The sequence below is a fragment of the Pseudophryne corroboree genome, chromosome 6, assembly GCF_028390025.1.
Source record: "Pseudophryne corroboree isolate aPseCor3 chromosome 6, aPseCor3.hap2, whole genome shotgun sequence".
Lineage (NCBI taxonomy): Eukaryota > Metazoa > Chordata > Amphibia > Anura > Myobatrachidae > Pseudophryne > Pseudophryne corroboree.
Window position 1 is genome coordinate 58019928 of NC_086449.1, and position 24853 is coordinate 58044780.

Here is a 24853-nt window from a genome sequence, read left to right on the forward strand (position 1 = left end):
TGACTGCTCCCCAGCCTCTCGGGCTGGCCTCCGTGGTCACCAACATCCAAAACTGAATGCCGAATCTGCGGCCCTCTAGAAGATGAGCACTCTGTAACCACCACAGGAGAGACACCCTTGTCCTTGGATATAGGGTTATCCGCTGATGCATCTGAAGATGCGATCCGGACCATTTGTCCAGCAGATCCCACTGAAAAGTTCTTGCATGAAATCTGCCGACTGGAATTGCTTCGAAGGAAGTCACCATTTTTTTTTTACCATGGCCCTTGTGCAATGATGCACTGATTTTAGGAGGTTCCTGACTAGCTCGGATAACTCCCTGGCTTTCTCTTCCGGGAGAAACACCTTTTTCTGGACTGTGTCCAGAATCATCCCTAAGCACAGGAGACTTGTTGTCGGGATCAGCTGCGATTTTGGAATATTTAGAATCCACCCCTGCTGTTGTAACAGTATCCGAGATAGTGCTACTCCGACCTCCAACTGTTCCCTGGACTTTGCCCTTATCAGGAGATCGTCCAAGTAAGGGATAATTAAGACGCCTTTTCTTCGAAGAAGAACCATCATTTCGGCCATTACCTTGGTAAAGACCCGGGGTGCCGTGGACAATCCAAACGGCAGCGTCTGAAACTGATAGTGACAGTTCTGTACCACGAACCTGAGGTATCCTTAGTGATAAGGGCAAATTTGGGACATGGAGGTAAGCATCCCTGATGTCTCGGGACACCATATAGTCCCCTTCTTCCCGGTTCGTTATCACTGCTCTGAGTGACTCCATCTTGATTTGAACCTTTGTAAGTGTTCAAATTTTTTTAGATTTAGAATAGGTCTCACCTAGCCTTCTGGCTTCAGTACCACAATATAGTGTGGAATAATACCCCTTTTCTTGTTGTAGGAGGGGTAATTTAATTTTCACCTGCTGGGAATACAGCTCGTGAATTTTTTCCCATACTGCCTCCTTGTCGGAGGGAGACCTTGGTAAAGCAGACTTCAGGAGCCTGCGCAGGGGAAACGTCTCGACATTCCAATCTGTACCCCTGGGATACTACTTGTAGGATCCAGGGGTCCTGTACGGTCTCAGCGTCATGCTGAGAGCTTGTCAGAAGCGGTGGAACGCTTCTGTTCCTGGGAATGGGCTGCCTGCTGCAGTCTTCTTCCCTTTCCTCTATCCCTGGGCAGATATGACTCTTATAGGGACGAAAGGACTGAAGCTGAAAAGACGGTGTCTTTTTCTGCAGAGATGTGACTTAGGGTAAAAAACGGTGGATTTTCCAGCAGTTGCCCTGGCCACCAGGTCCGATGGACCGACCCCAAATAACTCCTCTTCCTTTATACGGCAATACACCTTTGTGCCGTTTGGAATCTGCATCACCTGACCACTGTCGTGTCCATAAACATCTTCTGGCAGATATGGACATTGCACTTACTCTTGATGCCAGAGTGCAAATATCCCTCTGTGCATCTCGCATATATAGAAATGCATCCTTTAAATGCTCTATAGTCAATAAAATACTGTCCCTGTCAAGGGTATCAATATTTTTAGTCAGGGAATCCGACCAAGCCACCCCAGCTCTGCACATCCAGGCTGAGGCGATCGCTGGTCGCAGTATAACACCAGTATGTGTGTATATACTTTTTATGATATTTTCCAGCCTCCTGTCAGCTGGCTCCTTGAGGACGGCCCTATCTATAGACGGTACCGCCACTTGTTCTGATAAGCGTGTGAGCGCCTTATCCACCCTAAGGGGTGTTTCCCAACGCGCCCTAACTTCTGGAGGGAAAGGGTATACCGCCCATATTTTCTATCGGGGGGAACCCACGCATCATCACACACTTCATTTAATTTATCTGATTCAGGAAAAACTACGGTAGTTTTTTCACATCCCACATAATACCCTCTTTTGTGGTACTTGTAGTATCAGAAATATGTAACACCTCCTTCATTGCCCTTAACGTGTGGCCCTAATAAGGAATATGTTTGTTTATTCACCGTCGACACTGGATTCAGTGTCCCTGTCTGTGTCTGTGTCGACCGACTAAAGTAAACGGGCGTTTTAAAAACCCCTGACGGTGTTTTTGAGACGTCTGGACCGGTACTAATTGTTTGTCGGCCGTCTCATGTCGTCAACCGACCTTGCCGCGTGTTGACATTATCACGTAATTCCCTAAATAAGCCATCCATTCCGGTGTCGACTCCCTAGAGAGTGACATCACCATTACAGGCAATTGCTCCGCCTCCTCACCAACATCGTCCTCATACATGTCGACACACACGTACCGACACACAGCACACACACAGGGAATGCTCTGATAGAGGACAGGACCTACTAGCCCTTTGGAGAGACAGAGGGAGAGTTTGCCAGCACACACCAAAAACGCTATAATTATATAGGGACAACCTTATATAAGTGTTTTCCCTTATAGCATCTTTTTTATATATTTCTAACGCCAAATTAGTGCCCCCCCTCTCTGTTTTAACCCTGTTTCTGTAGTGCAGTGCAGGGGAGAGCCTGGGAGCCTTCCCTCCAGCCTTTCTGTGAGGGAAAATGGCGCTGTGTGCTGAGGAGATAGGCCCCGCCCCTTTTTCGGCGGCCTCGTCTCCCGCTCTTAACGGATTCTGGCAGGGGTTAAATATCTCCATATAGCCCCCGGAGGCTATATGTGAGGTATTTTTAGCCAAAAATAGGTTTTCATTGCCTCCCAGGGCGCCCCCCTTCCAGCGCCCTGCACCCTCAGTGACTGCCGTGTGAAGTGTGCTGAGAGGAAATGGCGCACAGCTGCAGTGCTGTGCGCTACCTTAAGAAGACTGAGGAGTCTTCATGCCGCCGATTCTGGACCTTCTTCTTGTTTCAGCATCTGCAAGGGGGCCGGCGGCGAGGCTCCGGTGACCATCCAGGCTGTACCTGTGATCGTCCCTCTGGAGCTAATGTCCAGTAGCCAAAGAAGCCAATCCATCCTGCACGCAGGTGAGTTCACTTCTTCTCCCCTAAGTCCCTCGTTGCAGTGATCCTGTTGCCAGCAGGACTCACTGTAAAATAAAAAACCTAAGCTAAACTTTTCTAAGCAGCTCTTTAGGAGAGCCACCTAGATTGCACCCTTCTCGGCCGGGCACAAAAATCTAACTGAGGCTTGGAGGAGGGTCATAGGGGGAGGAGCCAGTGCACACCACCTGATCCTAAAGCTTTACTTTTTGTGCCCTGTCTCCTGCGGAGCCCGCTATTCCCCATGGTCCTTTCAGGAACCCCAGCATCCACTAGGACGATAGAGAAAAAGAATATAAAGCAAGGTGAAAGGCAGTCCAGAAGACAACCTCGCGGCGAGGCTGTCAGCGAAATACATTCCAATTAAGTCGCTCGTTCATTCCATAGGGGGCTACAGTGAATTCTTCCAGCATTCAGACCCCCTTTGACAGGAGACACCCACACAGGTGTTCCTGTCTAAAAGAAGTACATCCACGTTTGATCCAGCATCCGTCAACAGTTCAATTAAGACTTTCACTCGACTTATGGATAATTCAGTACAGAAATTTGTTCAAGCGCAACCCAGAGTTCATCACAACTTGAGTCGTCAGGAGTCCCAGCGTGATCTATCAGGATACCGTGACATCACAGTGCGCCCTGCCGACAAGGGGGGCGCAATTGTGATTCAGAACTTAACCGACTACATGGCCGAGATTGATAGACAACTTGCCGATGGACAAGTATATCAACTATTACCTGGAGATCCAACCATCCAGTATCAAAAAGAACTACAAGACATACTACAACTGGCACATCAGCGGGGTGATGTGGATTCAAAACTCTTGAAAGCTTTACAACAGTCGTTTCCTGTATGTCCGGTTTTGTATACTGTTCCAAAGAGTCACAAAAACCAGACCCAGCCCCCCCGGACGCCCCATTATTTCAGCCCGCAACTCTCTGTATCACCCCATTTCCATGTTTCTTGACTGTATATTACAACCGTATGTGATGAATCAACCCACTCTCATCAAGGACACTACGGACTTTCTCCTACGGCTATCAGTGATCAGTGAAGTGCCACCAAATAGCATATTGTGCACGTTAGACATCAATAGCCTATACACATCCATCCCCCATCAGCAGGGATTGGCGGCAACTAGGTGGTTCTATGAATCTCAAGGCATCCACGACATGGATATAGACCTGTTCATGCAGCTTTTAGAACTCACCCTGACCAGAAAATAAGAATTTACTTACCGATAATTCTATTTCTTGTAGTCCGTAGTGGATGCTGGGAACTCCGTAAGGACCATGGGGAATAGCGGCTCCGCAAGAGACTGTGCACAAAAGTAAAGCTTTAGGACTACCTGGTGTGCACTGGCTCCTCCCCCTATGACCCTCCTCCAAGCCTCAGTTAGGATACTGTGCCCGGACGAGCATACACAATAAGGAAGGATTTATGAATCCCGGGTAAGACTCATACCAGCCACACCAATCACACCGTACAACTTGTGATCTGAACCCAGTTAACAGCATGATAACAGAGGAGCCTCTGGATAGATGGCTCACAACAACAATAACCCGATTTTAGTTAACAATAACTATGTACAAGTATTGCAGACAATCCGCACTTGGGATGGGCGCCCAGCATCCACTACGGACTACGAGAAATAGAATTATCGGTAAGTAAATTCTTATTTTCTCTGACGTCCTAGTGGATGCTGGGAACTCCGTAAGGACCATGGGGATTATACCAAAGCTCCCAAACGGGCGGGAGAGTGCGGATGACTCTGCAGCACCGAATGAGAGAACTCCAGGTCCTCCTCAGCCAGGGTATCAAATTTGTAGAATTTAGCAAACGTGTTTGCCCCTGACCAAGTAGCAGCTCGGCAAAGTTGTAAAGCCGAGACCCCTCGGGCAGCTGCCCAAGATGAGCCCCCTTCCTTGTGGAATGGGCTTTTACAGATTTTGGCTGTGGCAGGCCTGCCACAGAATGTGTAAGCTGAATTGTATTACAAATCCAACGAGCAATAGTCTGCTTAGAAGCAGGAGCACCCAGCTTGTTGGGTGCATACAGGATAAACAGTGAGTCAGATTTTCTGACTCCAGCCGTCCTGGAAATATATATTTTCAGGGCCCTGACTACGTCCAACAACTTGGAGTCCTCCAAGTCACTAGTAGCCGCAGGTACCACAATAGGTTGGTTCAGATGAAACGCTGAAACCACCTTAGGGAGAAAATGAGGACAAGTCCTCAATTCCGCCCTGTCTAAATGGAAGATCAGATAAGGGCTTTTACAGGATAAAGCCGCCAATTCTGACACGCGCCTGGCCGAGGCCCGGGCCAACAGCATGACCACTTTCCATGTGAGACATTTTAACTCCACAGATTCAAGTGGTTCAAACCAATGTGACTTTAGGAACCCCAAAACTACATTGAGATCCCAAGGTGCCACTGGAGGCACAAAAGGAGGCTGTATATGCAGTACCCCTTTTACAAATGTCTGAACTTCAGAAACTGAAGCTAGTTCTTTCTGGAAGAAAATCGACAGGGCCGAAATTTGAACCTTAATGGACCCCAATTTTAGGCCCATAGACACTCCTGTTTGCAGGAAATGCAGGAATCGACCTAGATGAAAATTCCTCCATCGGGCCTTACTGGCCTCGCACCCCGCAACATATTTTCGCCAAATGCGGTGATAATGCTTTGCGGTTACATCCTTCCTGGCTTTGATCAGGGTAGGGATGACTTCTTCCGGAATCCCCTTTTCCTTCAGGATCCGGCGTTCAACCGCCCTGCCGTCAAACGCAGCCGCGGTAAGTCTTGGAATAGACAGGGTCCTTGCTGGAGCAGGTCCCTTCTTAGAGGTAGAGGCCACGGGTCCTCCGTGAGCATCACTTGAAGTTCCGGGTACCAAGTCCTTCTTGGTCAATCCGGAGCCACGAGAATAATTCTTACTCCCCTCCGTCTTATAATTCTCAGTACTTTTGATATGAGAGGAAAAGGAGGGAACACATACACTGACTGGTACACCCACGGTGTTACCAGAGCGTCCACAGCTATTGCCTGAGGGTCCCTTGACCTGGCGCAATAACTGTCCAATTTTTTGTTTAGGCGGGACACCATCATGTCCACCTTTGGTTTCTCCAACGGTTTACAATCATGTGGAAGACTTCTGTGTGAAGTCCCCACTTTCCCGGGTGGAGGTCGTGCCTGCTGAGGAAGTCTGCTTCCCAGTTGTCCACTCCCGGAATGAATACTGCTGACAATGCTATCACATGATTTTCCCCAGCGAAAAATCCTTGCAGCTTCTGCCATTGCTCTCCTGCTTCTTGTGCCGCCCTGTCTGTTTACGTGGGCGACTGCCGTGATGTTGTCCGACTGGATCAGCACCGGCTGACCTTGAAGCAGAGGTCTTGCTTTGCTTAGGGCATTGTAAATGGCCCTTAGCTCCAGGATATTTAAGCGAAGTGATATCTCCAGGCTTGACCACAAGCCCTGGAAATTTCTTCCCTGTGTGACTGCTCCCCAGCTTCGCAGGCTGGCACCCGTGGTCACCAGGACCCAGTCCTGAATGCCGAATCTGCGGCCCTCTAGAAGATGAGCACTCTGCAACCACCACAGGAGAGACACCCTTGTCTTTGGTGACAGGGTTATCCGCTGATGCATCTGAAGATGCGACCCGGACCCTTTGTCCAGCAGGTCCCACTGGAAAGTTCTTGCGTGGAATCTGCCGAATGGAATTGCTTCGTAGGAAGCCACCATTTTTCCCAGGACCCTTGTGCACTGATGCACTGACACTTGGCCTGGTTTTAGGAGGTTTCTGACTAGTTCGGATAACCCCCTGGCTTTCTCCTCCGGGAGAAACACCTTTTTCTGGACTGTGTCCAGGATCATCCCTAGGAATAGAAGACGTGTCGTCGGGATCAGCTGCGATTTTTGAATATTGAGAATCCAACCATGCTGCCGCAACACTACCTGAGATAGTGCTACCCCGACTTCCAACTGTTCCCTGGATCTTGCCCTTATAAGGAGATCGTCCAAGTAAGGGATAACTAAAACTCCCTTCCTTTCGAAGGAGTATCATCATTTCGGCCATTACCTTGGTAAAGACCCGGGGTGCCGTGGACAATCCAAACGGCAGCGTCTGAAACTGATAGTGACAGTTCTGTACCACAAACCTGAGGTACCCTTGGTGAGAAGGGTAAATTGGGACATGGAGGTAAGCCTCCTTGATGTCCAGAGACACCATATAATCCCCTTCTTCCAGGTTCACAATCACCGCTCTGAGTGACTCCATCTTAAATTTGAACCTTTGTATGTAAGTGTTCAAGGATTTCAGATTTAAAATAGGTCTCACCGAGCCGTCCGGCTTCGGTACCACAAACAGCGTGGAATAATACCCCTTTCCTTGTTGTAGGAGGGGTACCTTGATTATCACCTGCTGGGTGAAGGATCCAGGGGTCCACCTGTGAGTGAGCCCACTGCACGCTGAAATTTTTGAGACGGGCCCCCACCGTGCCCGAGTCCGCTTGTAAAGCCCCAGCGTCATGCTGAGGACTTGGCAGAAAACGGGAGAGGCTTCTGTTCCTGGGAACTGGCTGTTTGCTGCAGCCTTTTTCCTCACCCTCTGCCACGGGGCAGAAATGAGGAGCCTTTTGCCCGCTTGCCCTTATGGGGCCGAAAGGACTGCGCCTGATAATACGGCGTCTTCTTATGCTGAGAGGCTACCTGGGGTAAAATGTGGATTTCCCAGCCGTTGCCGTGGCCACCAGGTCTGTTAGACCTACCCCAAATAACTCCTCCCTTTTATAAGGCGATACTTCCATATGCCTTTTGGAATCAGCATCACCTGACCACTGTCTTGTCCATAACCCTCTTCTGGCAGAAAAGGACAGCGCACTTACTCTTGATGCCAGTCGGCAAATATCCCTCTGTGCATCACGCATATATAGAAATGCATCTTTTAAATGCTCTATAGTCAGTAATATACTGTCCCTATCTAGGGTATCAATATTGTCAGTCAGGGAATCCGACCAAGCCACCCCAGCACTGCACATCCAGGCTGAGGCGATTGCTGGTCGCAGTATCACACCCGTGTGAGTGTATATACATTTTAGGATAATAACAACAAATGTGGACTACCTTGCGCACCCTCTTGATAACCGGGTAAAAAACGGGGTTAACAGATATAAAAATAACCTCAATGTTCCACTCTCCCCTTTATTTACTGGGATATTATAGTAGTATAGTCCAAATATAATTTCACCGAGCGGACTTCAACCTCAGATGTCCAATTTCTTGTTCTCTTAGTCTCTCCTTTCTCCAAATGGGAAACCAATTTCATGTGGACCCCAAAAACGGAAAAGAAAGGAGAATATAGAGTAATATTGTTTTTATTCAAGGAATTTTTTAAAATTAATATGTAAAATCGATATTCCCCACAAAGGAAAAAATGAACAAAATTAAATACATATACAGCAATCCACCAAGGATTGGGCTAGAATGCGTACCGGATTTCGTGGGGTGTCATGAAATGTCCACCCTAAACAGCATGTTAATATACCAAGGATTCCCCTCGTTCCTTCCAGGTGCTGTGTCGGTCTCAGGATCTGCAGTACCCAAGAGATCAAATACCGGCTCAGTGCAGTCTCCCCAATCAGATCACCAACGCGTTTCTGCTCTCAAGGGAGCCTTTTTCAAGGTGTATGGTGGACTTAACTGCTCTGGGTTTTTATGCTCCCCAGAGTGATCTGATTGGTTGATACTGCCCACAGCCTAATCGGTGTCTTCCCTGTCTAATTTTCTATCTAACTCCTTCCCTTTTTTACTTTAGAATGTACAGGGGGTTTGTACAAAGGTCCCAAATCCAATTTTAGAAACTGAGATGAACAGTATACCGAGTTTTTAAACCCGATTTGCGGCGTGCGTTCCAAGCCGTGGAACGCACGCCACTTCAGCTTTCGGACTTTTTCCCCGGCGTGCGTTCCACACCCGACTACAGGAAGCGGCGTGCGTTCCACGGGTGTGGAACGCACGCCGGAAGGAGTGGAGATAGAATAGGAAGTGGCGTGCGTCTCAAGGTATGGAGCGCACGCCGGGGAAAAAGTCCGAAAGCGGAAGTGGCGTGCGTTCCACGGCTTGGAACGCACGCCGCAAATCGGGTTTAAAAACTCGGTATACTGTTCATCTCAGTTTCTAAAATTGGATTTGGGACCTTTGTACAAACCCCCTGTACATTCTAAAGTAAAAAAGGGAAGGAGTTAGATAGAAAATTAGACAGGGAAGACACCGATTAGGCTGTGGGCAGTATCAACCAATCAGATCACTCTGGGGAGCATAAAAACCCAGAGCAGTTAAGTCCACCATACACCTTGAAAAAGGCTCCCTTGAGAGCAGAAACGCGTTGGTGATCTGATTGGGGAGACTGCACTGAGCCGGTATTTGATCTCTTGGGTACTGCAGATCCTGAGACCGACACAGCACCTGGAAGGAACGAGGGGAATCCTTGGTATATTAACATGCTGTTTAGGGTGGACATTTCATGACACCCCACGAAATCCGGTACGCATTCTAGCCCAATCCTTGGTGGATTGCTGTATATGTATTTAATTTTGTTCATTTTTTCCTTTGTGGGGAATATCGATTTTACATATTAATTTTAAAAAATTCCTTGAATAAAAACAATATTACTCTATATTCTCCTTTCTTTTCCGTTTTTGGGGTCCACATGAAATTGGTTTCCCATTTGGAGAAAGGAGAGACTAAGAGAACAAGAAATTGGACATCTGAGGTTGAAGTCCGCTCGGTGAAATTATATTTGGACTATACTACTATAATATCCCAGTAAATAAAGGGGAGAGTGGAACATTGAGGTTATTTTTATTTTTATATCTGTTAACCCCGTTTTTTACCCGGTTATCAAGAGGGTGCGCAAGGTAGTCCACATTTGTTGTTATTGTCTTGAACGTTTCTGGTGAGTGGGATCACCTGGACCACTATTGCTGCACTTTTGAGTTGGGGCGCTGTTTTTTTCAAACTTGTATACATTTTAGGATATTTTCCTGCTTTCTGTCAGCAGGTTCCTTAAGGGCGGCCGTATCCGGGGACGGTAGTGCCACCTGTTTAGACAAGCGTGTGAGCGCTTTATCCACCCTAAAGGGTGTTTCCCAACGTGCCCTATCCTCTGGCGGGAAGGGGTATGATGCTAATAACTTTTTAGGAATTAACAGTTTTTATCGGGGGAAACCCACGCATCATCACACACTTCATTTAATTCCTCAGATGCAGGAAAAACTACAGGCAGTTTTTTCTCACCCAACATAATACCCTTTTTAGTGGTACTTGTATTATCAGAAATATGTAAAACATTTTTCATAGCCTCAATCATGTAACGTGTGGCCCTACTGGAAGTCACATTCGTCTCTTAATCGTCGACACTGGAGTCAGTATCCGTGTCGGCGTCTGTATCTGCCATCTGAGGTAACGGGCGTTTTAGAGCCCCTGATGGCTTTTGAGACACCTGGACAGGCACAGGCTAAGTAGCCGCCTGTCTCATGTCAATGTTTTGTAAAGAGCTGACACTGTCACGTAATTCCTTCCATAAGCTCAGCCACTCAGGTGTCGACTCCCTAGGGGGTGACATCTCCATTACAGGCAATTGCTCCGCCTCCACACAATTTTCCTCCTCATATATATCGACACAATCGTACCGACACACAGCACACACACAGGGAATGCTCTGATAGAGGACAGGACCCCACTAGCCCTTTGGGGAGACAGAGGGAGAGTATGCCAGCACACACCAGAGCGCTATATATATATATATATATACAGGGATAACCTTATAGAAGTGTTTTTCCCCTTATAGCTGCTGTTTTATTAATACTGCGCCTAATTAGTGCCCCCCTCTCTTTTTTAACCCCTTTCTGTAGTGTAGTAACTGCAGGGGAGAGCCAGGGAGCTTCCCTCCAACGGAGCTGTGAGGGAAAATGGCGCCAGTGTGCTGAGGAGATAGGCTCCGCCCCTTTTTCGCAGACTTTTCTCCTGATTTTTTATGGATTCTGGCAGGGGTTAAAATTCATCCATATAGCCCTGGGGGCTATATGTGATGTATTTTCGCCAGCCAAGGTGTTTTTATTGCTGCTCAGGGCGCCCCCCCCTAGCGCCCTGCACCCTCAGTGACCGAAGTGTGAAGTGTGCTGAGGAGCAATGGCGCACAGCTACAGTGCTGTGCGCTACCTTGGTGAAGACAGGATGTCTTCTGCCGCCGATTTTCCGGACCTCTTCTTGCTTCTGGCTCTGTAAGGGGGCCGGCGGCGCGGCTCTGGGACCGGACTCCGAGGCTGGGCCTGTGTTCGGTCCCTCTGGAGCTAATGGTGTCCAGTAGCCTAAGAAGCCCAATCCGCTCTGCAAGCAGGCGAGTTCGCTTCTTCTCCCCTTAGTCCCTCGATGCAGTGAGCCTGTTGCCAGCAGGTCTCACTGAAAATAAAAAACCTAAAACTAAACTTTCACTAAGAAGCTCAGGAGAGCCCCTAGTGTGCACCCTTCTCGGCCGGGCACAAAAATCTAACTGAGGCTTGGAGGAGGGTCATGGGGGGAGGAGCCAGTGCACACCAGGTAGTCCTAAAGCTTTACTTTTGTGGCCAGTCTCCTGCGGAGCCGCTATCCCCCATGGTCCTTACGGAGTTCCCAGCATCCACTAGGACGTCAGAGAAATTCTATTCTACAGTGGGTTAAAACCCCTGCAGTGTACTGCCAGTGTGGGTATCATTCGTGGCTTCAGCTCGCCCCTCACAGCGGTCACACAGTGTCTCTGAAGCCTGGAGCACAGCCTACATGTCAGCGCTGTGCTCCTACTCTTGTGAAGCCATTACAGCCGGTGACCCGCTAACCGGGACACCGGCCACCTACTTACCACTCCTCTGACTTCTGGCTCTGTTAGGGGAGACGGCATGCTGCGGATCTGTACGCTCGCCGTAGTGGGTCTTGCGAATAGGACCCTCAGGAGTCCAGTGTCCTGTCTGCAGGGAACGGGACCATTAACCCTAGGGAGATTGGGTTCCCCCACCCTAAGTCCCATGAAGCAGGCAGTCTGTTGCCAACCAGACCTGTCTGAAAATAAAAAAATAAATGCAGAAAACTCTTCAGGAGCTTCCCAAGCGTGACCGGCTACTCCGGACACATTTTCTAAATGGCGTGTCTGGTAGGAGGGGCATAGATGGAGGAGCCAGCCCACACTATCAAATTCTTAGAGTGCCCATGGCTCCTAGTGGACCCATCTATACCCTATGGTACTAATATGGATCCCAGTATCCTCTAGGACGTAAGAGAAATATTGGCTAAAATTACCTTCAGGCTGTGTGTATAAGGGAGGTCATTCCGAGTTGTTCGCTCGCAAGGCGATTTTAGCAGAGTTGCTCACGCTAAGCCGCCGCCTACTGGGAGTGAATCTTAGCATCTTAAAATTGCGAACGAAGTATTCGCAATATTGCGATTACAAACTTCTTAGCAGTTTCTGAGTAGCTTCAGACTTACTCGGCATCTGCGATCAGTTCAGTGCTTGTCGTTCCTGGTTTGACGTCACAAACACACCCAGCGTTCGCCCAGACACTCCCCCGTTTCTCCGGCCACTCCTGCGTTTTTTCCGGAAACGGTAGCGTTTTTTCCCACACGCCCATAAAACGGCCTGTTTCCGCCCAGAAACACCCATTTCCTGTCAATCACACTACGATCGCCTGAGCGATTAAAAAGCCGTGAGTAAAAATCCTAACTTCATAGCAAAATTACTTGGCGCAGTCGCAGTGCGGACATTGCGCATGCGCACTAAGCGGAAAATCGCTGCGATGCGATGAAATTTACAGAGCGAACAACTCGGAATGACCACCAAGGTGTATATGAAACATAAATGCATTTTGTGCTTAGACTTAGGTCCCATCATTATGATATCTCATTATGGTATGCAATTATTCCAAAATACGGAAAAATACGATATCCAAAATACCTCTGGTCCCAAGCATTTTGGATAAGGGATACTCAACCTGTATATACATTTTAAAGAAAAACAGTATTAAAAATAAATAAATAAATAACAAAACATCAAAATATAAACACAATAGCATAAAATAAAATGAACTTCCAAGAGTAATGATCAGTTAAAGCTACCAGTAAGACCTTGAAATCTTTATTAGTTTCCAGCATGTGGGATAACATAGCGTAACACAGTTACAATCATAAATATTGCAACAGACTAAGGGGGATATGTACTAAGAAGTGAAAAGAGTGGAGAAGTGAGCCAGTGGAGAAGTTGTCCAATCAACCAATTAGCTGCTCTGTATAATTTTACAGTATGCAAATTGTAAATGTTACTGCAATGCTGATTGGTTGCCATGGGCAACTTCTCCACTCTTTTCACTGCTTAGTACATCTCCCCCTAAATGTATGCATACTACATGCAGAAAATGATAGTCACAGGTAAATTGAGTGTTATACCTTAAAATGTTAAGTCACAGTTCAGCAGGAGAATGAATGAGTGGAAAGAGCTCCTGGAGCATAATATTGATGCAAGCAGCGAGCTACTCGCCAGGTGCAAATGCATAACCGCCGTGCAATGCTTTTGCACCCGTGCATGGAGGGGGGGGGGGGGGGGATAGGGCCTGACATGCGGGACGGACTAGTCTTGTGTTGGCGTCCTCCCGCATGTCAGAGTAACTGATCGTAGATGTGCTAAATTTAGAACATCTACGATCAGATCTGAATGACCCCCACTATACAGCATTACAGACCACAGCCAGATCAGACCACAAGCATAGGGAACGGTGAGCCATTAATTACTGGTCCACTATTCTGTAAAGATCTCTCTCCACTCAGTTATTCTCTTGCTGAACTCTGACTTAACATTTTAAGATATAACACTCAACTGTTCTGTTATTTTTAACTTAAATTTTGCTGTTTCTTTGTACTCTGTTTTATAATTAACATTGCTATAAACTATGAATAGATCAACAAAGAGGATATTTTAACAATTGCACCTATAACAGATACTTCTTCTTTCAATAACCATAATAGTTATGGAACTCCCAGTGGGCGGAGCCTTACAGAGGCAACACCCTCTTCATGCACGACAGTCAGTAGGAGCTTCAACCAGAGGATCATTTTAGTGGCTAAGTCAGAGGTTCTTCAAAGCTGTCCTCAAGGCACCTCAACGGTCCAGGTTTTAAGTATATCCATACTTAGCCACAGGTGACTTAATTAGCACCTCAGTCAATTTGATTTAACCACCTGTGCTGAGCCACCGATATACCTAAATCCTGGACCATTGGGTTGCCTTGAGGGCCGCATTAGAGAGCCTCTGGGCTATGTGTTTCATCAATCCACTTCCACTCCCTGTGATGTCAACAGTCTCTAGGCAGATATCTCATAGATCTGGATTCACTCCAGATATAGTTATACACCCCCTCCCTACCCAAAATGCAGCATGAAGGGGCTCAGTGAAGGTGGCGGTATAGGTGTATAAGTGTCTGATTCTGTCACACAGAGAATAAAAGGACATCTGCCCTGCCTCATAATCCAGATATATCCTCACTCTATCACAGTGAATATTATCAGGTAAATCTATCTGTGCGCTGTCGTGTTTCACAGAGTACTGATTATTATACTGATCTAAACACCAGGACTTCTTATTACCTCCAATGTACGAGTCCCCACCTCTCCTGTCTATACTGGGATAACACATCCCTACCCGACACCACACTGAGTTACCGACTTCCACATCCCAGTAATGTCGCCCTGACAAGAATCCTCGGGTGCTTATTACCTGAGGATAAATGTGAAATCTCTCTGGTGTTACTGGATGATTCAGGTTTGTATCTGACTTGGATGCAGTTTTCCCGTCACCAGAGATATGTATATAATTACTAGCTGTGGTTACATCCAGTAATATGTCTGCTGTTTTCTGCACATAGAGCCCTGTATTTACACCTCTTACTATATCAGATTGTGCATTACCAGCTGTGGTTTCATTCATTAATGTGCCTGCTGCTGCCTGCACATAGATCCCTGTATTTATACCCGTTATTATATCAGATATTGTGCGTAATGTCCCCAGGATTAAACCCACATCCAGATCTCCTCCATCATGGACCTGTGTATGACGTCTCTTTCTGTCCTCAGTATCACACAAGTCACCTGTGTCTGGTTCCTGTAAGACAGTCACTGGATCAGACACATCACACAGCTGCTCCATGTGATGCATCTTCTTGGACAGCTCGTCCTTCTTTATTTCCAGCTGCCGGATCAGGTCCGAGTACGAGAGTGAAATGCGCTCTTCCTGTCTAGAAATCTCACTCAGGACTCTCATCTGCAAGTCTTCCAGCTGTCTCAAGATATTTCTAAACAGGACAGTGACTGTCTCTCTTACACCAGCTGCTTTTCCTTGATCTTCTCTCCTGCGCGCCTGCAGACTCTGCACTCTTTTCTCTGTCTCCACTCTTTTTGTGATTAGTTTCTGCAGACGCTCTCTCAGCTTCTCCTTCTTCTTCTCAGAGGCCTCATCCAGTAACTCCACCTGATGCCCTCTGTGTTTCCCATCCAGCCTACATGACACACAGATACAGGTTTCATCCTCAGTGCAGTAATACTCCAGGATCCTCTTATGGACGGAGCATTTCCTGTTCCCCAGGGAAGTGGTGGGATCACATAAGACATGTTCCGCTGAGTTGTTGTGTACTCTCAGGTGATTATCACACAGATGAGCCTCACAATGTAGGCAGGATTTTACAGCAGGTACAGGAGAGTGAATACAGTAAGAGCAGAAGATCCCAGTTTCCTCCCGATCTGGCTGAGTAGATGGGAACCTCTCCACTATGTTGCACAGAGCTATGCTCCGTATAAGTGCAGGACGTTTCTTGAACTGTGCTCTGCATTCAGGACAGGTATAAGCTCCAGACCCCCTCTGTGTATCCAGCACACGATCAATACAAACACGGCAGAAATTGTGTCCACATGTCAGGGTTACAGGATCTGTATAAATACTCAGGCAGATGGAACAGTTCAGCTCCTGTCTCAGATCAGCAGACGCCATCCTTGGTAGCAGAAGAGAGGAATGAACGTGTTAGTCTCTGATAGTCAGACACCAGTGAGGTCACATTCTGCAGAGGTTATGGAAGAGCTGTCACTTAGGTTATACATATTACATATAGGCTCAGACACACATAAATGGACACCATGTGCATGGGCTGCTAAGAGTTCAAGCAGGCCCCAATACTGGGGTGTCGTAGTCACAGCATATTTGGGTCACTTGGAAGATACAATGTGCTGCCACAATGCAGCATAACACAGGGTGGGTGCATGACCATGCCCAGTGCCATAACTAAAGGCGTGCAAGCAGTGCTGCCTCCCAAGATGCGAGGCCAAAGAGGTGCCACCTGATAAAGCTAAATATTTATCTTATTTAACCCCTCTAAAAGGTTAAAGAACACAGTACGCTATTGGCGTAAGGTATACCGTAAGGGTACGCACGTTGCGTAACAATCGCTTTGCCGTAGTCGAGACGCTCAAGCGTCACGTTCGCTCACGACCAAGAGATCACAGGCAGGCACGCTATTGGCTGCCGACTACCGTTATGATACGCTATTAGCGTAGCGGACGCTCGGGACCACGAGGAGATCACAAGCGGCGCTGACGCTCACAGTGTAAACCCTTTGTAACTATACCATAAAACAATGTATTATGCAGTAAAACCTTGGTGTAGTGATAGGGTGTAAATGTAACACAGTGTAACCTTATTAACTTAAAAGCTGTTCGAGCGTCTCCGACGCTTTGAAAATACTTAGAAATATAAGAAATACACAGATACCGACCTTAGGTTCTAACACCATATATGAACGTTCTATTTGCAAAAGAATAATACAATACAAGTCATACACTATCAATGTAACATAGACTAACTAACCAGATAACTACACATGAAATACAATACAATACAATACAATTACGTTTAAGGGAAAATGAGAGAGAAAGAGGAGAAGAGAGAGAGAGAGAGAGAGAGAGAGATATGGCTCACAATAACAATAAAGACAATATGATTGCGGAGAAACTTACGCACAAGGGAAACGATCGCATGCGCCTCTGGATATCCAGCTCCCGATTATCAGTGGTGAGAACCGTTGAAGAGAATAGAGAGCTGGATCAGGTCGGCTTGTCCTTTTATACCCTACACACAATACAATACAATGGTCCCTACAATCTCATTGTTCATTGGACACAGGAATTCGTCTTCGCATTATAACAAAAGGTCATAGGTTGATTCATACAGGTGGGCTGTGACTATTTCCAACTGCTCAGGTGGGTGGGAAACTAGGTTTCCCGCCGCATGGATAAGTGAGTGCAAATAATAGTAAAAGTACATAACTTCTTATGTCCATAACTATTCGCACGAGCAATTAATCCGCTTCAAACCAACACCGGAATATTGCTAATTAAATACTCTTCCGATGGATACTAAACACCACTGTATAACCCTTGTCTGACCCTTCGTATCAAACAAAGAGGGATCTCTTTGTTTATGAACATGCTACTGTTATGATTCCAGCACTCCTGACCGGAGGAGATTTTATGACAAGGACCAGAGCGCTGGAATGGAATGCAGGTAACGGGAGCAGGGAAGACTAGTTGCCCCTGGCGCCCTAACTCTATTGTCTCACCCGTGCTATCGGAAATCCCCTGCGAGACTATGGTTTCTTGAGCCCCTGGCAGCCACGTTTGAAGGGCGGATTATGTCTGCCCAACTCCGGTGCCCCCCGGTCTTAGTGAGAGACAAAGGGAAATCCGAGGCAGGATGATAACAAGAGGACCTCTGACTGACAACAGGCCAGGGGCAACAAGCTAACTAACAAAAACAGAAGTATGTGCGGAAACTTGCCAGGGAAAAGGACAACCAAAATCCACTTGTCCAATACTCCTACCCAGCACCGCCGGATACCAGAGTGGACCTGTGGAAGCGGAACCCTCCGCAAAATGCTCCAAAACACAAATAATAAATAATAAAGCGGACAAGCCGCAACACACGGCAAGGCCACGACTCACGAACACCACTGGATGTTATATGGTGATTAGTCAGGACTCCAGGAATAAGATGACAAACTTCCGAGTTCAGGACTTCCGAATACTGGAATGACCGGATACAGCAAGACTGGAACAGACTCTCAGCAAACAGAAACAGCATGCAGGAAGCTATTACCGGCGTCTGTGAGAAGCCCTGGGAGTGTATTTAACAAGGAGTCCTCCAATCAGCTGCCAAAAGGCTGATTAGAATAAATGCCGTGCAGCTGCCTTGCTGCACGGCCAGAGAGCAGGAGAATACATTAACTCTTAAAGCCTAGCAACGGGGAACACGGTCCGCCAGTGGCGTCCCCGTTGCTAGGGTCCGTGCGGCTCAGCGCGCCCGGCGTCCAGCGTTGCCAGGGAGCCGGCGGCTGTCCGCGTACGGCGTCCCTGGTTGCTAGGCGCCGGGCCGCACCGACGAGCGGACCCCGGCGCCTAACAGTACCCCCCCCTTGAGGAGGGGTCAAGGAACCATAACAACTTGGAATCGAGAACCTTCTCCACCAGGAACTCCTGTTGTCCCTGTACATCCACTGGAGATCTTCCCTGAGAGATCTTCCGAGGAAATTTATTGGAAGAAATGTATGGCTTCAACAGGGAGCAATGAAACGTATTACCAATCAGAAGAGATTTTGGTAAACGTAACCGGAAAGCAACTGGGTAAACTTTTTTAATGATATGAAATGGTCCAAAAATTTGGGTCCCAACCTAGCTGAAGATTGTCGAAGTCTAATGTTACGAGTCGACAACCATACCCTATCTCCCACCTTAAAATTGCAAGGACGTCGGAGCCGGTCAGAAAATGTTTTCTCACGAAAGGCCGCTTTTCTGAGAGCAAGGTGCACTTTTTTCCAAATGGCTCTGAGATGGGAGGTTAAGGTTAGCGAGGAAACTGAGGAATGTTGAAAAAAAGAATTAGCTCTGGGGTGAAAACCAAAAACTGAAAAGAATGGAGACACGTTGGTGGAGGAATGACAAGAATTATTGTAAGCAAACTCCGCCAATGGAAGAAACTCGGACCAATCATTCTGGAGTTTGGCTGATTACAAACGCAAATACTGTTTCAATGATTGGTTAACTCGCTCGGTTTGCCCGTTGGACTGTGGGTGGTAACCAGATGTTAATGACAATCTCATCTTTAATGAAGCACAAAAACACTTCCAGAATTGTGCAACGAATTGTGGACCCCGATCAGAAACAATATCAGTGGGCAACCCATGAAGTCTGAAAAAATGGCGGAGAAACAACACTGCCAATCCTTGGGCAGATGGCAGTCGGGGAAGGGCAATGAAATGAGCCATCTTGCTAAAACGGTCTACTACCACCCAAATGACTCTGCATCCAGCTGAAAGGGGAAGGTCCACCACAAAATCCATGGAAATATGAGACCATGGCCTGAGAGGGACATTCAAGGGCATAAGTTGCCCGATAGGCAAGGAACGGGGAACCTTATGCTGTGCACAAACCTGACATGAAGAAACAAACTCCTTAACGTCTTTAGAAAGACCAGGCCACCATACTGAGCGGGAGACTAACTCCAATGTCTTAGAGATCCCTGGATGCCCAGAAACTTTGTTATCATGGAACTCAGTCAAAACATTAGCTCTCAGGAACTCATGGACGTAAAGACGACCAGCAGGAGAATTTCCAGGAGCTTGGTGTTGAAGCTGTTTTAACTGGGTAAATAAATCTTGTGTGAGGCCTGCCCAAATGACTGAAGATGGAAGTATGGGAGTAACAGGACTGTTATCATGAACCGGAAGAAAACTGCGTGACAGAGCATCTGCCTTGGTATTCTTGGAACCTGGCCTGAAAGTTAAAATAAACTTGAAACGAGTAAAGAACAAAGCCCAACGAGCCTGCCGGGCATTCAGCCGCTTAGCTGATTCGATGTATTGCAGATTCTTATGGTCAGTCAATACTGAAATGGTATGTGTTGCTCCCTCCAACCAATGCCTCCACTCCTCGAAAGCCCATTTTATTGCCAGTAGTTCCCGGTTACCAACGTCATAGTTGGATTCAGCGGAGGAGAATTTCCTAGACATAAAGGCACAAGGATGTAGTTCCTGAGACTCTGGATCCTTTTGAGATAGTATAGCCCCTACTCCAACCTCCGAGGCATCAACCTCCACAACGAAGGGCAAGCCTGGATTGGGATGTCTAAGGACTGGAGCCGAGACAAAAGCTTGTTTCAAGGCCCGAAAGGACAACTCCGCTTCACGCGACCAGTTGGTAGGATCCGCTCCTTTCTTTGTCAGGGGAGCAACCAGGTCGGAGAAAGAATGAATGAACCTCCTGTAATAATTCGCAGACCCTAAAAAGCGCTGAATTGCTTTTAAATTGGTGGGTTGCGCCCAACTAAGGATGGCCTGAAGCTTCTTTGGTTCCATGAAAAATCCCCGAGGGGAAATAATGTATCCTAAAAAAGATACCTCCGTGACATGAAACTCGCATTTCTCCAGTTTGGCATATAGATGATTCTCACGTAACTTTTGAAGAACCTGACGCACCTGGGTAACATGTTGTTCAATAGAGTCAGAATAAATCAGGATGTCGTCTAAGTAAACGACCACGAATTTCCCTAGGAAGTCACGGAGCACATCGTTAATGAGGTCCTGGAAAACTGCTGGAGCGTTAGACAAGCCGAACGGCATCACTAGGTACTCGTAGTGACCCGACTGAGTACTGAAGGCTGTCTTCCACTCATCTCCGGACCTGATTCGGATGAGGTTATACGCTCCTCTCAGATCGATTTTGGAGAAAATCACAGCCGAACGCAGCTGATCAAAGAGGACAGAAATCAGCGGCAGAGGATAAGTATTTTTAACTGAGATTTTATTTAGGGCTCTATAGTCAATGCAAGGTCTGAGCGAGCCATCCTTTTTCTCCACAAAGAAGAAGCCTGCACTTAAAGGAGATTTAGATGACCTAATAAATCCTTTCCCTAGGCTCTCTTTAACATAGTCATTCATGGCCGCAGTTTCTGGCCCGGATAAAGCATATAACCTTCCCTTTGGCAATGCGGCACCAGGAATTAGCTCAATGGCGCAATCACAAGGCCGATGGGGAGGCAGAATGTCTGCATTGCCCTTGGAGAACACATCAGCAAACTCCTGGTACTCCACGGGAATGAGTTCAGGAATTGCAGCAGCTATTCTGACTGGAAACGAAATACATTCCTTATCACAGAAGGCACCCCATTGAGAAATCTCCCCTGACCGCCAATCAATGGTGGGATTGTGAAAGGCCAGCCAAGGGTGACCCAGAACCACTGGAACTGCTGGGCAATGGGTAAGGAAGAACTCAATCTTTTCAGAATGAAGAGCTCCTACCGTAAGTAGTACAGGGGGAGTACAGAGGGAAATAACCCCATTGGACAGTGGACTCCCATCTAAACCATGCATGGTGACACTCCTACCCAAAGATAATTGAGGAATGCCTAAGGCCTTGGCCCAAGTTAAATCCATAAAGTTTCCTGCGGCTCCACTGTCGACAAAAGCCGACACCGAGGAACTGAGGCTGCCAAAGGAAACCTTAGCTGGGACTAAAAGGGAGTTATGCGAGGAGATAAGCTGCAGACCTAGGTGAACCCCCTCACAATTCACCTGGTCAAGGCGTTTCCCGACTTATTCGGACAATTACGAGCAAAATGTCCCTTACCCCCACAGTACAAACAAAGACCAGAGTTTTGCCTTCTGGCTCTCTCTTCAGGAGACAACCGGGAGAGACCCATCTGCATGGGCTCCTCTATGTCCTCAGGGATGGAATATACACACGGAGATGACCTGACCGATGCTCCTTTTTCAGCCTTCCGCTCTCTGAGACGACGATCAATCTTAATAGAAAGCTCCATGAGTTTATCGAGAGTCTCAGGAGCGGGATACTGGAGGAGACTGTCTTTAATAGATTCTGATAAGCCGAGGCGAAACTGACTGCGCAGGGCTGGGTCATTCCAGCCACAGTCGTTCGACCACCGGCGAAACTCCGTACAATAAACCTCTGCGGGATTCCTACCCTGTCTGAGAGCGCGCAACTGACCTTCAGCGGATGCCTCTCTATCAGGGTCATCATATAACAGTCCTAAAGACCCAAAAAAAGAGTCTACTGACAACAACACCGGATCATCTGCTTTTAAACCAAATGCCCAAGTCTGGGGATCCCCCTGGAGCAAAGAAATAATAATCCCGACCCGCTGAGATTCAGTACCCGAGGAGATCGGTCTTAAACGAAAATAAAGTTTACAGGATTCTTTAAAATTAAAAAACTCTCTTATATCCCCAGAAAAACGGTCAGGCAAATGCATTTTTGGTTCAGGAACTACCCTCGGGGAAGTTCGTAAAAGATCTTCCTGCGACTTCACCCGAAGGGAAAGATCCTGAACCATCTGAGTAAGTTCTTGAATCTGACTAAGAGCTGACCAGGATTTGGTCCTAACCCTGTTGGATTCATGAGGCCGACAATTTCTTACAAAAACTGAATAAGAAAAAATTAAACTCCGTTTAATTTTAAGTTTTGGTATGGCCGGTAATAATGTTATGATTCCAGCACTCCTGACCGGAGGAGATTTTATGACAAGGACCAGAGCGCTGGAATGGAATGCAGGTAACGGGAGCAGGGAAGACTAGTTGCCCCTGGCGCCCTAACTCTATTGTCTCACCCGTGCTATCGGAAATCCCCTGCGAGACTATGGTTTCTTGATCCCCTGGCAGCCACGTTTGAAGGGCGTATTATGTCAGCCCAACTCCGGTGCCCCCCGGTCTTAGTGAGAGACAAAGGGAAATCCGAGGCAGGATGATAACAAGAGGACCTCTGACTGACAACAGGCCAGGGGCAACAAGCTAACTAACAAAAACAGAAGTATGTGCGGAAACCCGCCAGGGAAAAGGACAACCAAAATCCACATGTCCAATACTCCTACCCAGCACCGCCGGATACCAGAGTGGACCTGTGGAAGCGGAACCCTCCGCAAAATGCTCCAAAACACAAATAATAAAGCAGACAAGCCGCAACACACGGCAAGGCCGCGACTCACGAACACCACTGGATGTTATAATAAGAATTTACTTACCGATAATTCTATTTCTCGGAGTCCGTAGTGGATGCTGGGGTTCCTGAAAGGACCATGGGGAATAGCGGCTCCGCAGGAGACAGGGCACAAAAAGTAAAGCTTTCCGATCAGGTGGTGTGCACTGGCTCCTCCCCCTATGACCCTCCTCCAAGCCTCAGTTAGGTACTGTGCCCGGACGAGCGTACACAATAAGGGAGGAATTTTGAATCCCGGGTAAGACTCATACCAGCCACACCAATCACACCGTACAACTTGTGATCTAAACCCAGTTAACAGTATGATAACAGAGGAGCCTCTGAAAGATGGCTCCCTACAACAATAACCCGAATTAGTTAACAATAACTATGTACAATTATTGCAGATAATCCGCACTTGGGATGGGCGCCCAGCATCCACTACGGACTCCGAGAAATAGAATTATCGGTAAGTAAATTCTTATTTTCTCTATCGTCCTAGTGGATGCTGGGGTTCCTGAAAGGACCATGGGGATTATACCAAAGCTCCCAAACGGGCGGGAGAGTGCGGATGACTCTGCAGCACCGAATGAGAGAACTCCAGGTCCTCCTTAGCCAGAGTATCAAATTTGTAAAATTTTACAAATGTGTTCTCCCCTGACCACGTAGCTGCTCGGCAAAGTTGTAATGCCGAGACCCCTCGGGCAGCCGCCCAAGATGAGCCCACCTTCCTTGTGGAGTGGGCCTTTACAGATTTAGGCTGTGGCAGGCCTGCCACAGAATGTGCAAGTTGGATTGTGCTACAGATCCAACGAGCAATCGTCTGCTTAGACGCAGGAGCACCCATCTTGTTGGGTGCATACAATATAAACAACGAGTCAGATTTTCTGACTCCAGCTGTCCTTGCAATATATATTTTCAATGCTCTGACAACGTCCAGTAACTTGGAGTCCTCCAAGTCACTTGTAGCCGCAGGCACTACAATAGGCTGGTTCAGATGAAATGCTGACACCACCTTAGGGAGAAAATGCGGACGAGTCCGCAGTTCCGCCCTGTCCGAATGGAAAATCAGATATGGGCTTTTGTAAGATAAAGCTGCCAGTTCTGACACTCTCCTGGCCGAAGCCAGGGCTAGTAGCATGGTCACTTTCCATGTGAGATATTTCAAATCCACATTTTTTAGTGGTTCAAACCAATGAGATTTTAGAAAGTCCAAGACCACATTGAGATCCCACGGTGCCACTGGAGGCACCACAGGAGGCAGTATATGCAGCACTCCCTTAACAAAAGTCTGGACTTCAGGGACTGAAGCCAATTCTTTCTGGAAGAAAATCGACAGGGCCGAAATTTGAACCTTAATAGATCCCAATTTGAGACCCATAGACAATCCTGATTGCAGGAAATGTAGGAATCGACCCAGTTGAAATTCCTCCGTCGGAGCACTCCGATCCTCGCACCACGCAACATATTTTCGCCAAATGCGGTGATAATGTTGCACGGTTACTTCCTTCCTTGCTTTAACCAAAGTAGGAATGACTTCTTCCGGCATGCCTTTTTCCTTTAGGATCCGGCGTTCAACCGCCATGCCGTCAAACGCAGCCGCGGTAAGTCTTGAAACAGACAGGGACCCTGCTGAAGCAAGTCCCTCCTTAGAGGTAGAGGCCACGGATCTTCCGTGATCATCTCTTGAAGTTCCGGGTACCAAGTCCTTCTTGGCCAATCCGGAACCACTAGTATCGTTCTTACGCCTCTTTGCCGTATAATTCTCAATA

At 47.4% G+C, this 24853-nt stretch overlaps 1 protein-coding gene across 5 annotated transcripts in view; it reads right to left on the reverse strand.

Moving 5' to 3' along the window:
- Nucleotides 1–24853, reverse strand: part of LOC134936126 (E3 ubiquitin/ISG15 ligase TRIM25-like) — a 110517-nt gene that overhangs the window by 41214 nt on the left and 44450 nt on the right. For 3 of the 5 annotated variants that reach the window (XM_063931041.1, XM_063931040.1, XM_063931042.1), the window contains one exon: nucleotides 13107–16039. The exons of the other annotated variants lie outside the window; for them this stretch is intronic. In XM_063931041.1, the coding sequence (XP_063787111.1) occupies nucleotides 14374–16039 (1666 nt within the window). In that variant the 3' untranslated portion in view covers nucleotides 13107–14373. Of the gene's footprint in view, nucleotides 1–13106; nucleotides 16040–24853 lie in introns of those variants that run through there. 5 annotated transcript variants of the gene reach the window in all.